Source organism: Streptopelia decaocto, assembly GCF_964273445.1.
Source record: "Streptopelia decaocto genome assembly, chromosome: 3".
Classification (NCBI taxonomy): Eukaryota; Metazoa; Chordata; class Aves; order Columbiformes; family Columbidae; genus Streptopelia; species Streptopelia decaocto.
This window is the reverse complement of record NC_138656.1, coordinates 118,297,006-118,313,234: the sequence shown is the minus strand read 5'-3', so window position 1 is coordinate 118,313,234 and position 16,229 is coordinate 118,297,006. Positions and strand designations below refer to the sequence as shown.

The window sequence follows — 16,229 nt, the reverse complement described above, 5'->3', positions numbered from 1 at the left end:
TTGGTTATAAATCCAAACTGCTGATTTTTCAATGTATAAATGGCAATATTAATGCACCTGACCGGCTGTGATTTTAAAATCTGTTTGGTCCCCTAATTTCACAGACAATCTTGCTCCAGCCAAGCCAACCTTTTGAATTCCCAATGCGCTCCTGAAGGTATTTGCCTGGAAACCAAAGATTTAGATACGGTTAATAAAGGCACAATCCCTTTAGCTTTGTCGCAAAGTTACAATTGCTTGTTAGTTAACTACAGGCTAGAAAACAAAGGGAGGTTTTTTATTTCATTCTTTAGCACTGACACTTGGGTGTAAGCCCTTAATTACACTCTTTTGGTAAGAAACAACATTTGTTTTATAGGTAAAAGGAGATAAACGAAAAAATTATACATGACTTTGCAAAAATCAGTGAAAAAATCCATACAGCTTTGCAAAACCCCTCCGGTTGCCGTAAGCGGAGCTGGGCTATAAGAAGTGAAAACAATGGTGGTTTTAATAATAAAGGCAATAATAGGGTGACTTTTTATCCCCCTTCTCCCTGGATTGAGACAAACTCAGTCTGTACGAAGCAGCAGAACTTTTGACCACTGAAGCTGAGGTTGGCCTGTCACCCTTGAATTTAAGGCCTGTCACCCTTGAATTTAAGGCCTGTCACCCTTGAAATTAAGCCTTGTATTTAAGCCCAGCCTGTGGTTTAAGCTGGGGGTAGAGCAAGGTCAAGACTAAAACCCAACTTGACACCTGGCTGGTGTGTTTACACAGACTTCTCCCTGACGTGCTGAAGTTTAAATCATCTCAGAGTCCCAGCTTGACTCTTAACTGGTTAAACATGCTTGCAGTGCTTCTTTTTCTTTCTCTGCGCCCCTTCCACCTGCTCATCTGCCTCCTCTTTTTGCTTTTTGTGTTTCTTCTTATGGCGTTTCTTTTGCTTTGCTTCAGAGTCCTTTAGGCCAAGATCTTCCCCATAAGATATTCCCATAGAAATGTCTCCATTGCCTGTATTTTCATTACAATTAACGCTTTCGCTCTCATGCTGCTCTTTATGTTTCCTTTTCTTCTTCCCTGAGTGACATTCATTTAACAGAGCATCCAGTTCCTTCCCATTCAAGTTACCTGTCTCAGATTGTTTGGCTTTTGGTTTCTCGCAACGCTCTGTACTCTCCTCCTCATCCCTCTTCTGCTTCTTCTTTTTCTTTTTGACTTTGGTTTTCAGTTCTTCTGAAGGCTCCAGAGCTTCTCCAGCTGTTGGGATAGAACCGTCAACCTCTGTTTCTGTTCCATTCTGGGATTCCTTCAGTTTTGCCATCCGCTTCGCAAAATATTCCTGTACGGTGAGGATGCTTTTCACCGTATTGTAACCATCTGCAGGCTCAGAGAGGCACTGATTTCTCTGCTCCTCCTGGGATTTAGGATCCGTAATATCCTCCTGCAGGTGAACAAAGAGGAGTGAGAGTCAGAAATAACGACTTTAAATATAATGTTTTATTTTTATTTTGCATGCTAAAAAGAAAAAATATTAAAAATTAATACACACACCGAATCACAGAATGGACTGGGTTGGAAAAGACCTCAGAGATGATCAAGTCCAACCCTTGGTCCAACTCCAGTCCATTGACTAGATCATGGCACTAAGTGCCATGGCCAATCTCAGTTGAAAAACCTCCAGGGCCGCTGAGTCCAGCACCTCCCTGGGCAGCCATTCCAATCCTGACCACTCTCTCTGCACAGAATTGCTTTCTCATCTCCAGCCTCGATTTCCCCTGGCAGAGTTGAAGCCCATGGCCCCTTGTCCTATTGCTGATGCCTGGGAGAAGAGCCCAATCCCCACCTGGCTAGAACTGCCCTTCAGGTAGTTCTAGAGAGTGCTGAGCTCAGCTCTAAGCCTCCTCTTCTCCAGACTAAACAAGCCCAGCTCCCTCAGCCTCTCCCCATAGGGCTTGTGTTCAAGTCCCTTCCCCAGTCTTGTTGCTCTTCTCTGGACCCGCTCCAGCACTTCAATCTCTTTCCTGACCTGAGGGGCCCAGAACTGGACACATCTGGATACGGTGCTTTGAAAATTAATTGTAAAAGTATAGACTTGGGCAAAAGTGAGAGGCAGCCTTCAATGCAAAGGACAGCGCAGGTTTAGAGAGGGGGCAGCATGGAAGAGAATACAGAACAAGATGATTCTCCGTTGCTTTGAACTTCTTACTGTTTACCTGCTCCTGTGCAACTCATGCAGATTATGTACAATATAATACTATCACAGTGGGTGTATTACATTCGCTTTGCAAAGGCACATGTCTCTACAAGATAGAAAACAACATGAAAAATAATGCAGAACAATCTATTAGCCTGTGGCATAAAGGAAATCCCATGCCTGGAATATCTCCACAGCAAAGCGCAAGAACTGGGTGATATACGGAGCAATCGGGCATTGATGCATCTCTTCCATCTTATCTGATCTTTAGAAATGTTTGTTTCACAGCTGGTTTACTGTCATTGTGTCCTAGATGTTGTTATTTAAACATGCTCCGTTTGATCATACGTTATCAGATGGCAAAAACAACATCACAGGTTAGGTCTTACAAGGCTTCCGTGTACATAAAATAAATAGCTGGTGAAATCCAGCTGCAGGTGAATATCTAGAGAGTCTAGTATCTTGAAAGTAAATATAAAACACAAAGCAAAGTATAGCTCTGGAGCTGGATGTTATGTATGGCACAAAGAGAATTGACTCTGAATAAGCAACAAATGCAACGAGATGAAAATACATAACTTGTTAAATTACCTGTGACTTACAAGATAAACAAGCCAAAAAGGCAGCTGAAATTCAGACTCGTTTACATAGATAGCGAGACACTCAAAAATAACCCTTTGCTTGGCAAAATCATGGAATCACAGAATCATTTCGGTTGGAAGAGAGATTGAGTCCAACCATAACCTGACTCTAGAAGTCACAAAAGACCCTTGGAGATGTCCTAAAATTCACATTGCTTTTTCATGAAAGCCTTGCAGGTAACCAAGCACACCCCCCTTGATGGGAAAAGCCGAGCAGGTGTGAATTGTGTAGAATCTTTACCAACACCTGACCTACAACGGAGATAATCCACAGCAATTACAGCCAAATGTGGCATGATAGATAGACTTCACTTTTCTTCCCATTCATAAATGCACAGATGATAAGAGCATCCATTCTATCCATGGATCTCATATATGAATCGCAGTGACTATAAAACGCAACTAAAATCAGAGCAGGAATATTTCACACCCTCTTTCACTGGTATAAACTGATGCACGGGGTGAAGGCCGGTGGCAAACGGGGAGATATAAAACCACTTATCTCAACACTTTATAGTTATTGCACGGTGTTGGAGATAAGTGATCTGGTTTCTTCAGGGCAGCGTTACACGTGCTTGCTGAACAGGGGTTTATTAGTGTTTGTGAGTGAGGTTTTGCGGGTCCAACTCCCTGTGCATCCATCACCTTTACTCACATGAGCAGGAATGTAAAAAGTTGTGTCACCAGCGATGCGTGATGAGCAGTGATTTCCTCATTCATCTGCTTTCAAGAGAGCTATTCCAGTGGAATGAAAGATTCCACTTGAGATTCCAGTAATGTTTGTGTGGGCACTTATAAAAACGAGGCACTATTCTTGCAGGAATACCTTGTCGTGCACTTTCAAGGTAAGTTTATGAACTAACTGGAACGATTTGCTTTCTGGGCAGAGAAGTCTGCAAAGAGGTGTTGAATATGGGCAAAAAAAGCGCATATATCTACATGCATCTATATATATATATATATGTCATGTTTGAAAAGGGAAGTTTGACAAGACAGAATCCACAGAATAAATGGACTGAGCTCTGTTTGTAGTTGCTCTCTTCTTAATAAGATGCACCTCCCAGCCCAAGCGAGCGGTGTTAATATGGATCAAAAATAGATGCCCTGCTAAAGCGGAGTTAAACAGGTCACTCTCTTCTCCTTTTCCTTCTACCCACAGAAGGATTTTGACACCTCATATCGCAAAATGACAAACAGTCTCCCAGGTTTTCTGGCGCGGATGCAGCCAGAACAGTTTCCCTCCCCACCCCGATATGTAAAATGTACTTGAGACCAGAACACCGATTACCCCCTGGCCAACCAGGAAAGGGTTTTCTCATTCCCTTGGTGACTTCAAGTCCTGACAACTTAATTACTGTAATTGAAGGCAAATATTACTTGAACTCTACACATTTCTTTTATAAAATACATTAAGCGTAAAAAAAAAACCCCAACCAACCAACGTTCCTTTGGTTAAGCTGTTCAGAAGGTATGCACGATGCCAGAAAATAAGAACCTTGCTCAGAAAACTCCTTTATTGATAAGAATTTTAATAACCACGGGCCACTGAACACAGAACTAACAGGGCACGGAGACAAGCAAAGAGGTGCCAACCCTAGAAAAACCTTTCAGTTTAGGAAAAGCTTATGTGAAACCATAAATCACCTGGAAAGGTTGTTAAAGGCCAGAAATGTTCCCCCTCCCGGGATGTACCTGTCCCAGTAGCCATGGGAACACTGGTCAACTCTAAACATGAATTTTCTCCAACATCTCCATGGGCAACAAAGGGCAACAAAGATGCCGAAGGGAGTGGAGCATCTCCCGTGGGAGGAAAGGCTGAGGGAGCTGGGGCTCTGGAGCTGGACAAGAGGAGACTGAGGGGGGACTCATTCATGGGGATCAATATGGAAAGGGGGAGTGTCAGGAGGATGGAGCCAGGCTCTTCTCGGTGACAACCAATGACAGGACAAGGGGCAATGGGTACAAACTGGAACACAAGTGGTTCCACTTAAATTTGAGAAGAAACTTGTTGGGGGTGAGGGTGGCAGAGTCTGGCCCAGGCTGCCCAGGGAGGTTGTGGAGTCTCCTTCTCTGCAGACATTCCAACCCGCCTGGACACCTTCCTGTGTAACCTCATCTGGGTTGCCAGTTGTACCTGGGGTGGATTAGAAGGGGGTGGTCAGTAGGTCAGAGAGGTTCTCCTGCCCCTCTACTCTGCCCTGGGGAGACCACACCTGGAATCTTGTGTCCAGTTGTGGCCCCTCAGTTCCAGAAGGACAGTTACCCCCCGCTCCGGCGGGGGGATTGCACTGGATGAGCTTTCCAGGTCCCTTCCCATCCCTGACATTCTGGGATTCTGTGGGAGACTCACAATTTCTGCAACTCCTCCCCTGCTTGCCCCAACATACGCAGATAAAAGCTGCAAAGAAAAATAAGATATACATACTTAAATGCGTATTGTGCTGCTGCAACTTCTGAAAAGCAATTGATTATGCAAGATAAGAGACAGAAAGAAACATTCCACAGAACTAATATAAAAGGAAAAATGCAATCGTGCTGAGTGGTGGGAGGTCTGAAGGTTGAGCTTGGGAGGAGATACGTGTGTCCACACCGCAAGTTCCAAAATTGGTGAGAATATGTAAGTTTAAAGGAGTTGGGAATACGGGCCTCTAGGGAATTGGAAGGACGGACACAAGCAAAAGAAAAGGATGGCTTGAAACATGGTGTTAAATGTGGAATGAGTAAGAGGAAATAATAGGAAAATTCAAGGAGAGGCTGGGAAGTGCACAGGAAAAGATGAAGGTCAATTATAGTCAGAAGTCCCCCGTAAATATCATCTGTTTATGTAATTCGTTAAATGTATGGAAAATAATTTGAAGCACATGAAGTACTGTAAGTACTGTTGTTTGTTAATTTTTTTCTGCCTGCTTTCGTCACTTGGGGCACACAATGCTGATTTAATCATTCGGTGAGAACACTGAGCTTAGAGAGTGAAATCCTGGTTCCCTCGATTCCTGCAGGATCAGGATGGCACCTCTTCAGGCATCTTCTCCCATATCACCTTTCAATCACAGTTATTTAATGACCAAGAAACCAGGGGATTATGGTCAATTATGCAGAGAAAACAATTCACACCACATCGTGGAAACAGTTTGGAAATGGTAGAAGCCCGAAGTGGAAAGTATTTAGACACCTCATGAAACCAAATAAGTCTGAAACCCAAAAATCTTTGGTGATTAAGACATTGAGTTGAAGAATTAAAATCCAAAAAGAAAAACTGCATCTGTCTGTTAATCTGGGAGGAAAAATGAGATACAGCCAACCAGCAAAGAAAAAGGTGCCAGTATATCTGGGCAGGAACAGCCCCAGGTTCCAGTGTAAGTTGGGGAATGACCTATTAGAGAGCAGCGTAGGGGAAAGGGACCTGGGGGTCCTGGGGACAGCAGGGTGACCACGAGCCAGCACTGGGCCCTTGTGGCCAGGAAGCCAATGGTACCTGGGGTGGGTTAGAAGGGGGTGGTCAGTAGGTCAGAGAGGTTCTCCTGCCCCTCTACTCTGCCCTGGGGAGACCACACCTGGAATCTTGTGTCCAGTTGTGGCCCCTCAGTTCCAGCAGGACAGGGAACTGCTGGAGAGAGTCCAGCGCAGCCACCAAGATGCTGAAGGGAGTGGAGCATCTCCCGTGGGAGGAAAGGCTGAGGGAGCTGGGGCTCTGGAGCTGGACAAGAGGAGACTGAGGGGGGACTCATTCATGGGGATCAATATGGAAAGGGGGAGTGTCAGGAGGATGGAGCCAGGCTCTTCTTGGTGACAACCAGTGACAGGACAAGGGGCAATGGGTACAAACTGGAACACAAAAGGTTCCACTTAAATTTGAGAAGAACCTTGTTCCCAGTGAGGGTGGCAGAGCCTGGCCCAGGCTGCCCAGGGAGGTTGTGGAGTCTCCTTCTGTGCAGACATTCCAACCCGCCTGGACACCTTCCTGTGTAACCTCATCTGGGTGTTCCTGCTCCATGGGGGGATTGCACTGGATGAGCTTTCCAGGTCCCTTCCAACCCCTGACATTTTGGAATTCTGTGATAAACAACAGAAGGACCTTGGTTTAATTCAGTGAAGTTTCCCTCCTCTTCAGACTTCAAATGCTTATTTCTTAGCACTTAAAGGGAATTAAAAAATCTACTATACAGTCTCAGATCCGCCACATACGAAGAACAATTACTGAAGTAATTTCACATGCCTTTGCTTCCTCATTTGCAAACGAGGGGGTACTAATTCATAACCAACTTTGTTAGCTCACATTCACAAAAATGACACAAAAGGAAAAGTACAGAAGGGGTGAGCAGAAAGGCAGAATAAAGCCAAACTCTAATTTATTCTCCGTTAAATTACAGAAAATGGTCTAGATGAATTAAGCAGAGCCTAAACCTCTAGCGTGAGTTACAAGGCAACTGCGTGATCATCCACAGCTTTAAAATGCAACAACCCTTTTCTGCGGTCTGGCTGAATCACAATGATTAGTTACTTGCTTGTTGAGAAACCAGAATAATAAGATTAATATAATCCAGTTCTGTTTCTGCTACTTCAGATCCTCACCGCAGAGCCGCGTTGGTTTGACCCCCGTGCAGCACACAAAATGTGACAGGCGACAACTGAGGGCACCCCTGTGTCTTTCTAAGCCAGGTCTAACTAATGGAGAAAGTCTCAGATTATTCACAAAGAGTCACTCTGGAGTTTTGCAGACACCGACAGAGGTTTTCTTAAGGCGATGACATCTTAAAGTGAAATAAGAGCATAAACATTTAGATTGGGATCAAACAGGCAAGAGAGTGAACAAAGACCTGTAGCACGATGAGTTTAGGCAGGATTAAAATAAATACATGCATAAATAAGGCCATGTACCATCAGTTCTGAAGTCAATCCTGGCACAAGGATGGGTACCCAGAAGGCTGGAATGTTTTAAATTTACCCGATTAAGATTAGTATGCTTATGAAGAACTAATGACAATAAACTTCCAATACAGAAAGGGCTGATCAAAGAGAAAAAGGGACAATTTCCCCTGTTCTTATGATGACTAGATGTGAATTGCCAACAAGAAACTTTGTTAGTAGGACAAATCTATCAGTATATATGTGAAGTCTCAACAATCCCGGGGAGTCTTGACCACTGAAAGCGATTTAGACAATTATCAGGAAAGCGTTTGGTAGAGTTAATACTTGCTTGGAATGGAAAATGGATGATCTGGACTCTAGAAGCATCTTCCAGCCCTGAAATGCTTTAAAAACTTGGAGCTACAATTTGACCTCCTGGTAATAAAAGAGGGTTTAATGGAAGAGATGAAAAGCAGGAACACTAAACCTGGAAAGAGATGGTAAAAATTCAGGTCACCTGCAATTTCCTTCTTTTGTTGACCCCAGTATTCCAACCACCAGGACACCTCACATAAGCGGAGCAAGGTTTAATTTTACTACTATTTATACTGATTGCCAATATAGCGAGGAATCCACTTATGGGAAATGGCATGAAAATCCTGAATATCTAATACCTGGCTGGGCTGTATGACATGATAGCACTTTTTAAAAGGACAAGTTCCAATTACTAGAGAGAAGCGCTTTCCTGTTTGACTCCATTAAAATCTGTGCTAGAATACACTGAAAAATCAGCTGCTATCTTATTAACTATATTAACTACTATACCCACATGAACTAGCAGCTTCGCCTCTTAACCAGCAAGGACAAGGAGAGAGGTTAGGAAGTAACTAATGGAAAAGGGACAAGGAAAAGCCTGTTTTAAAAAATCCAACTGTTTCCTCCATGGAATTATGAAGATCCATTTTTGCTACACCTGCCTCCATCCGCAGCTACAAACAAAGGAGCTTCCAATTAAAAATGCCACAGAATTTTATTGTAGTAAATCTCTGCTTAGGATAATTTTGGGGTGATTCACAGAATCACTGATTGGAAGTGACCTCTGTATTCATGGAAACATCCAAAGACGGAGGTTCCACAATCCTTCCCGACACCCCTTCTGATGTGGCATCACATCCTAGTGGGGAGGTTTATTACCAAATACCAGCAGGCACTTCATTCTGCTGCATAAATCTACAGGTGCTTGGTTTTCAAGTACATTTACCTTGTATCTGATGACTCATTTTTAAATTTCAGTTTCAAATTTCATTTTAAATTCTGAGGTGATGTGTTTCTAAACTGCATTCAAATTCTCCCAGGCTGTCTTGTAATTCTATTTCATATTTTTGCCCAAAGCTCATCCCTCAGCAAGTGACCAATTTTAGCATATTTTTTTATTCTTATAATTCCTACATTTCCACTGCTAGCACAGAAAGCCACCATCTCACTTGCTGAATGCGATCTCTAGGTCTCCAAAATGCCGTTTGCTTATCAGATGAGTATTTTCACCATCATATGATGTACTAGATCCCAGCCTAATCCCAACAATGAAACGGGAGCCGTAGAATAAGCCGGGTTTTGCCTTCAGCCTGAAACCAACAGCGTAACAGGAAGCAACAGGGTTGCAAAAGTGCAGGGGATTAAATTTTGGCCAGAGACTTGATTACAAATGATAGTCCTGGGGATTCATTCCAGCTGTCAGGATCCTGGTCGCTCCTACAGTACTAGCAGTTACAACACCTGGATTTCTCATGTGGGCTTGGGAACCCTGACACCGCGTCGCATAGAGCACACAAACTTCCTCCTACTGTTCTTACACTTTTCAGGAAAAAAAAGAAAACACACATTAAAGTTTTAGCAAACAAAGGCAGTGAGTAGAATCCACAAGCAGAAGGCAGCCTGTGAAAGGTCAAGGGAGAATAAATACAGTGAGATAATGCGCCAGACATGTGGAAGACTGAAGGCACATAGGGAAAGAGTTAAAAAAAATCAGAGAAGAAAAATCCTTTTCATATCTTGAGAGACACTTCGATATCCTTGTGACATCTCATTTCACTCCAGCTACACTGCTGAGGCCAGCAAAACCTCCATTCCTTCGCATTTCCTTACAAATTACATCTCCGCGTTACGCTGAATATCAACGAAACTAAAGGAAGAGATTTCCCCTAGGATCTCTCTACTGGCACGATGCAGAGATCCAAACACAGTGACTTCATCTTCCCAGAAGCACCTAAATCAATTCTAACCGTCCTTTTCTCACCTTGAATAACAGAGGAAATATGGTCCGGTAAAGCGAGCACGGGACTGGGAAGGTCACGTTTCCCAAGTTCTCTTCCCAGCTACAAAACAGAACTGGTGGTAAACCCTGGAGAAGAAGTTATTAATATTCCCTCCAGCTGGGGCACAGGCTATCAAAGAGCAGAACACACATTATCAACTGTATGAAACTCGCAGCGGGGCTAAGAGTTTCATTAAGTGTTTGTAAAGTGTTTTGAGATCCTTCCAAGAGGTCTCATGGATGTGCAAGGCACTTTGCAAGTACTGAAATAACCTCTGCTCACCTGACACTGCTCTGTGGCTGTGACCCTGAACAGCAAACAGACACATTGTGATTTTTGTCCGTTCTGTGATATATATAATCACAGAATCACAGAATCCCAGCCTGGCTGGGGTTGAAGGGACCTCTGGAGATCCCCCAGTCCAACCCAGCTGCTCACGCAGGGTCACCAGAGCAGATCACACAGGTGGGTCCAGGCGGGTTTGAATGTCTCAGAGCAGGAGACTCCACACCCACTCTGGGCAGCCTGGGCCAGGCTCTGGCACCTCCCAGCAAACAAGTTTCTGCTCATGTTCACATGGAGCCTCCTGTGTTTCAGTCTGTGCCCGTTGCCCCTCACCCTGGCACTGGGCACCACTGAACAGAGTCTGGTCCATCCTCTGCCACCCACCCTGACATATTGATCCCATTGATCACATCCCTCTCAGCTTCTCTTCTCCAGCTCAACAGCCCCAGCTCTCTCAGTCTCCTCATCACAAAGATGCTCCAGACCCCTCAGCATCTTTGTGTCCCTGCCTGGACTCTCTCCAGTAATTCCTTGTCCTTCTTCAACTGGGGAGCCCAGAACTGGCTGATCAAATCATCAAGAGATTCTCAAATACAGTATTTTAAAGGAGTGGATGGGATTATAATCAAATGCATAGATGAGGTCCTTAGGGACATGGTTTAGAGGTGGACTTGGCAGCATGAGGTTACTGGTTGGACTCTGATGATCTTAAAGGTCTTTTCCAACCAAAACGATTCTATGATTCTATGAAATCAGTGCAGACTGGTCTTTTCATCCTGTACCCATACTCTAAATGCCAATGTCTTCCACGTCCAGGACATTCATTCCATAACGTAGGTATGATCCACATGGCCGTAGTGCTGTAAGGCACACTCAGAAGTAATCCAAGTCTTCTCCACATAGTAGTTTACTACTGTCATGTCATTCCCTAGGCAATTTTCATTACCCTTTTTGTAATGTGTGGAATAGGCAGCTGCTGCTAATCCTTGATAATCAGGATTCAGAAGACCAAAACCTTCTTGATTCTTGAGTTCAGGATTTCTTTCTACACCCCACAGCTACAGAATAAACTGTATGGACTACATGAGAAGTACCAAGTGGGCTTGGCCAGTCAAATTGTGAACACAAAGGTATTGATTAAACAAGGGCTCTGAAGATTTAAGCTGCTGAGATAAGACACTGAGAGCAAGGATGCAATAAAAATCATGGGAAGTACCCAGAGAAGAGAAAGCAGTACTGGTAGAAAATCTAAGAGCAAGCACAGTCAGCATCATAACTTGGCTTCTGGTGGAGGAAACTATGTTTGAAATCTGAAAATAACACCTGCCTATATAAAACATCACTTCTCTCTCTTTTCTAATAATAAAACCAGAAAAATGTATCTGTGTCTAAATAAAGTGCTTCTAGGAGCATGCGAAGCAGATAATTTAAATGGCCAAATTTTTGCTTCTTTCCCCTTCCCCTTAGAAAACGCTTCTCAGAAGGAAAATACACACTCAAAACTCTTCCGCTTCTCTGCTCGGAGAGGGGGAGATGCAAGAGAGCCGACCCATGTATCAAAACCCAGCCAGATCTCCGTGCGAGGGCACAGACGTTTCCTGTTTTTCAGCACGAGCAGCGGCCGAGGAGCTGCCGAGAAACACCTTCTTGTGTCACTTTTTAGTCACTTATTTGTTAAGCTGTGCCTGCATCACGACTCGGTTCCTCTTCTCTAAGCAGGTGCGAAGAAGCAGTCGCAGCGCAGGAAAATGAATCAGAACGCTGTGATTTAGAGAAGCGTGGACCATAAATACCAGCGGAGAACTCTTGCCTGAAAGCACGAAAACTAAAAGACAAACGCAGAAAAACAAGGACAAACAGCAGGAATGAGAACTGAAACATGAAATACAACTGCACCGAGGTGTGTGCACATTTTTTTCCTTCTCTCCCATCTATGAGGGTGTGAAGAAAAGAGTTTTTCTGAGAAAATGGTTCTGTTTTTCAAGGAGTATCACTCCTCTAGTGTACTTATGGATCTTGCTCTTGTTTTCAAGAATTCACATAGTACAGCCCTGCAACTATAAGCAAAACAGGCACAATCTCCCTGCAGCCTTTTCATAAATTTCTGCATTTTTTCTTTATTGCTCCCATTAGTTTTGGTGCTTCCCTTGCACAACTATTCTGATAAGTCACCTCCTCAGATTAATTCAAATTAGCACTCATTCCCTCCCTTACAAACCAATCCGACTCTTCTACACTACGTTTCACAGAATCACACCGAATCACAGAATGGACTGGGTTGGAAAAGACCTCAGAGATGATCAAGTCCAACCCTTGGTCCAACTCCAGTCCATTGACTAGATCATGGCACTAAGTGCCATGGCCAATCTCAGTTTGTACTCTGCATTGGGGAGGCCACACCTGGAGTATTGTGTTCAGTTCTGGGCCCCTCAGCTCAGGAAAGAGATTGAAGTGCTGGAGCGGGTCCAGAGAAGAGCAACAAGACTGGGGAAGGGACTTGAGCACAAGCCCTATGGGGAGAGGCTGAGGGAGCTGGGCTTGTTTAGTCTGGAGAAGAGGAGGCTTAGAGCTGAGCTCAGCACTCTCTAGAACTACCTGAAGGGCAGTTCTAGCCAGGTGGATATTGGGCTCTTCTCCCAGGCATCAGCAATAGGACAAGGGGCCATGGGCTTCAACTCTGCCAGGGGAAATTGAGGCTGGAGATTAGAAAGAAATTCTTTACAGTGAGAGTGGTCAGGCATTGGAATGGCTGCCCAGGGAGGTGCTGGACGTTTCATAACACTATTCCATTTTCAAACAGAGACATAAGTGTTTAACTAACCATATTGCCCATGTCTTACCTTACCCTTTTACTCTCTGATATATGTAACATCCTGCCCTTGTTCTGTCCATCATTTTATTGTAAGCTCTCTGGGGAAGCAATTAGCCCACATGTGAGCACTACATAACATAATTAACAAATAATAACCACTGAGAAATGTAGGCCAAAAAAGCAAAGTTATCAGAGCAACATTTCTGCAGAGACTTGTATTGTTCTGTACTCACTTGCAGCGTTCGCTTCCAAGTTCCTGGAGGCACATTTTACACTCCAAGCCGCATAAAAGCAAAGGTGAACACTGTGCTTTAAAGAAGACATAAGATGTTCTGACTTTATTTGGATTTACAGGCTTTGCTATTTTTTTCCACATTCATTAACGCTACCAGTAGTAGCTGCAGTCGAGGAATTCCAGAATCCGAGGTGAAAAGCTTAGAATTTGGTTCTAAACGAATTTTGGCAACAAAAGTATTGAAGGAAGGAAAGACGAGATGACTGTAACCATGAGCAAGATGCAACACAAACTTTGTACGTGACATCATTTGGTGTGGAAAAAAATGCTTGAGGAGGCAAGGACAGAACTGCCGTTCTTGGGTATCCATCCCCACGCTCCACAGCAGTTGCAGGGAATGGCAGCAGTTGTTGCTGTCCCAACAGAGGAAGAATAAAAACTCCCTCTTCTTTCAGCAGGAAGCAAAATATTTCCCGTTCTTGAGGCTTCCTACTGTAGGACGGGTATTTCACATTTGCTAGAGAGTGTAGACTTGAGTATCCCTTCAATGCCGCCTCTATCCCCTTGATACTGAGAAATAAGTCTGGTAGTTAAGGTGGCAAAGCAATTAGACAAAGGTTTCTAATTAGGCTGAAGCAGACTTTCTACTCCATGGGGACCTGGGGAGCTAAGGAAGGATGAAAGAAGGGAAGAAAAGGAGAAAAGCATCAGTTTGCAGTGGTTATTGGGATGAAGAAAGTTGATGCTTGGGATATACAGAGGAGGAATAATGTTCAGGAAAGAAGAGGGCGAAAGTATGTGATAAAATACTAGAACAGGTTGGCCAGAGAGGTGGTGGCTGAACCATCCCTGGAGACATCCCAGGCCAGGCTGGACGGGGCTCTGAGCAACCTGAGCTGGTGAAGATGTCCCTGTCATGGCAGGGGTGGCACTGGAGGAGCTTTGATGGTCCCTTCAACCCAAACTGTTCTATGATCCTATGATCTCCACATTTCTCATCCTTGAGTTTGTTAGCAATGGCGACCATCCTCTGAAATACTGATTTTAGATGCAGCAATAGCCATTTTTGTCTCGAAACACAGAATTAAAGTGGTTCCCACTAAGGACATGGCAGTGAACAGAACATTTCGGCCACAAAGCAGGTGGAAAACCTGTCATCAAGCTGTTGTCACTACACTGTGGACAATCTCTAGAAACAACAAGTGCCAACATGACCCATGCAGCCTTGTAGCCTGAGCAAGACAGGGCATGTATTCCATGACCTGTAACAAAGCTGCTGGCTTTGCATGGTCAGTTTGTGAAACCTTTAATCTTTGGCAGAACTTTGGCTCTATCAACCTGCAAAACAACTCATCTGTTTTAACCTATGTAAGCAAGCCATTTGAGAAAAGAATAGCTTAGATCAGCATGTATGAGATCTACGTTACCAATGCTTCAATGCCAAAGAGAATCTTAATTATCCAAGTGAAGAAGGCAGATCTTGGGCTTCACAACCTATAGATAGCCATATGATGTTGAGACAGTTTGAACCCTCGCAGTCAGGGTCTTATCTCAGCGTTTCTGCTCATAGGCAACCCAGCTCTGATCTCCCAAGCATTAAAGGTGAAAACACCTTGTTTATTTGTGTTTCACATCCGTATCTATCCAGACTGCTCTTAGCTTTGTATCACTTTCCTCCCCTGAGATTCAAGAGCCTCACTCTCCACCTTCAAAACCCTCCTCAGACTTAATTTCCTTTGGCTTGCTTTCCATAGTTGACCTTTGTGGTTTTGCTCTGCTTTTCTTGCCTCCCTTTGACCCTTTGACTTCTGCACCTTGCAAACCATCACCTTCATTTCACACACTTCTTTGCTGCTTCCCAACCTCCTTTTTTCTTTTTGGTGATGGTTGCTACTATAATTTTGACCTGAATGAGTTTTAAAGACACACATGTCTTTCATTATGCTAAGTATTAGCTTTATGGTACTGTATAAAGATTTAGCAGTAATATAAAAAAATGACAATGAGAAAATCCCTGCGCCTGTAATTCCAAATAGATTTCCTAGGATTTTATAATTAACACTTTATGTAATGCCCTGCGGGGAGTGAAGTGCTCTATGGTTGCCCAGTGAACCACACAAAACACATAATCTGTGCCTTGCAGGTTAAAGCTACGAGTGGGTACAAAACAATACAAATAATTGCCAGGTAGGCAATCCCGCAGGCAGCGTGAGTGTTCCAAGCCAGAACGTCTCCTGGCACGAGAGTTTTCCAAAGGAGTAGGAATGGGATGCTTATCACAGCTTAACAGCAAACTGCTCCAGGAATAAGCAGCAAAATGAAGACTCAGAAGGAAATGTCAGATTAAAGGAAAGACCAATTTGTTCCCAATGTCTCACTCGCTCCTAATACTCTGTCTACAGCTAAGCAAAGGCACAAACCAGAGTTGCTGTCTCCAGTCCCTGTGCCGCGTCGTGGGAAGCTGTTCTGGAGAGAAATGGTGCTGGTTGGAGTGTCAAATCCCTAGTGGAAGGCTTGGAGTAGTTCACCCAGATGTCCTGAGCGTACTGAAGCAGAAAGAAACCAGATCATAGAATCATTTTGGTTGGAAGAGACTTTTAAGATCACTGAATCCAACCATTAACCTCACACTGTCAAGCCCAACAATGTCCCTGAAACCTACTCTACGCATCTTTTAAACCCCTCCAGGGATGGTGACTCCAGCACTGCCCTGGGCAGCCTGTTCCAATGCTCCACAGCCCTTTGGGGAAGAAATTGTTCCCCACATCCAACCTCAACCTCCCCTGGTGCAACTTGAGGCCATTTCCTCTGCTCCTGGTGCTTGTTCCTGGGGAGCAGAGCCCGACCCCCCCTGGCTCCAAGCTCCTTTCAGGCAGTTCAGAGATCAGAAGGTCTCCCCTCAGCTCCTGTTCTCCAG

The 16,229-nt window shown here is 44.1% G+C and overlaps 1 protein-coding gene across 1 annotated transcript in view; it reads right to left on the bottom strand.

The window, feature by feature from the left end:
• Positions 1-260: 260 nt before the first annotated feature.
• Positions 261-16,229, bottom strand: part of PINX1 (PIN2 (TERF1) interacting telomerase inhibitor 1) — a 72,996-nt gene continuing 57,027 nt past the window's right edge. Inside the window, exon 7 of the mRNA XM_082047879.1 lies at positions 261-1,423. Within this exon, the coding sequence (XP_081904005.1) occupies positions 821-1,423 (603 nt within the window). The 3' untranslated portion in view covers positions 261-820. The remainder of the gene's footprint in view (positions 1,424-16,229) is intronic.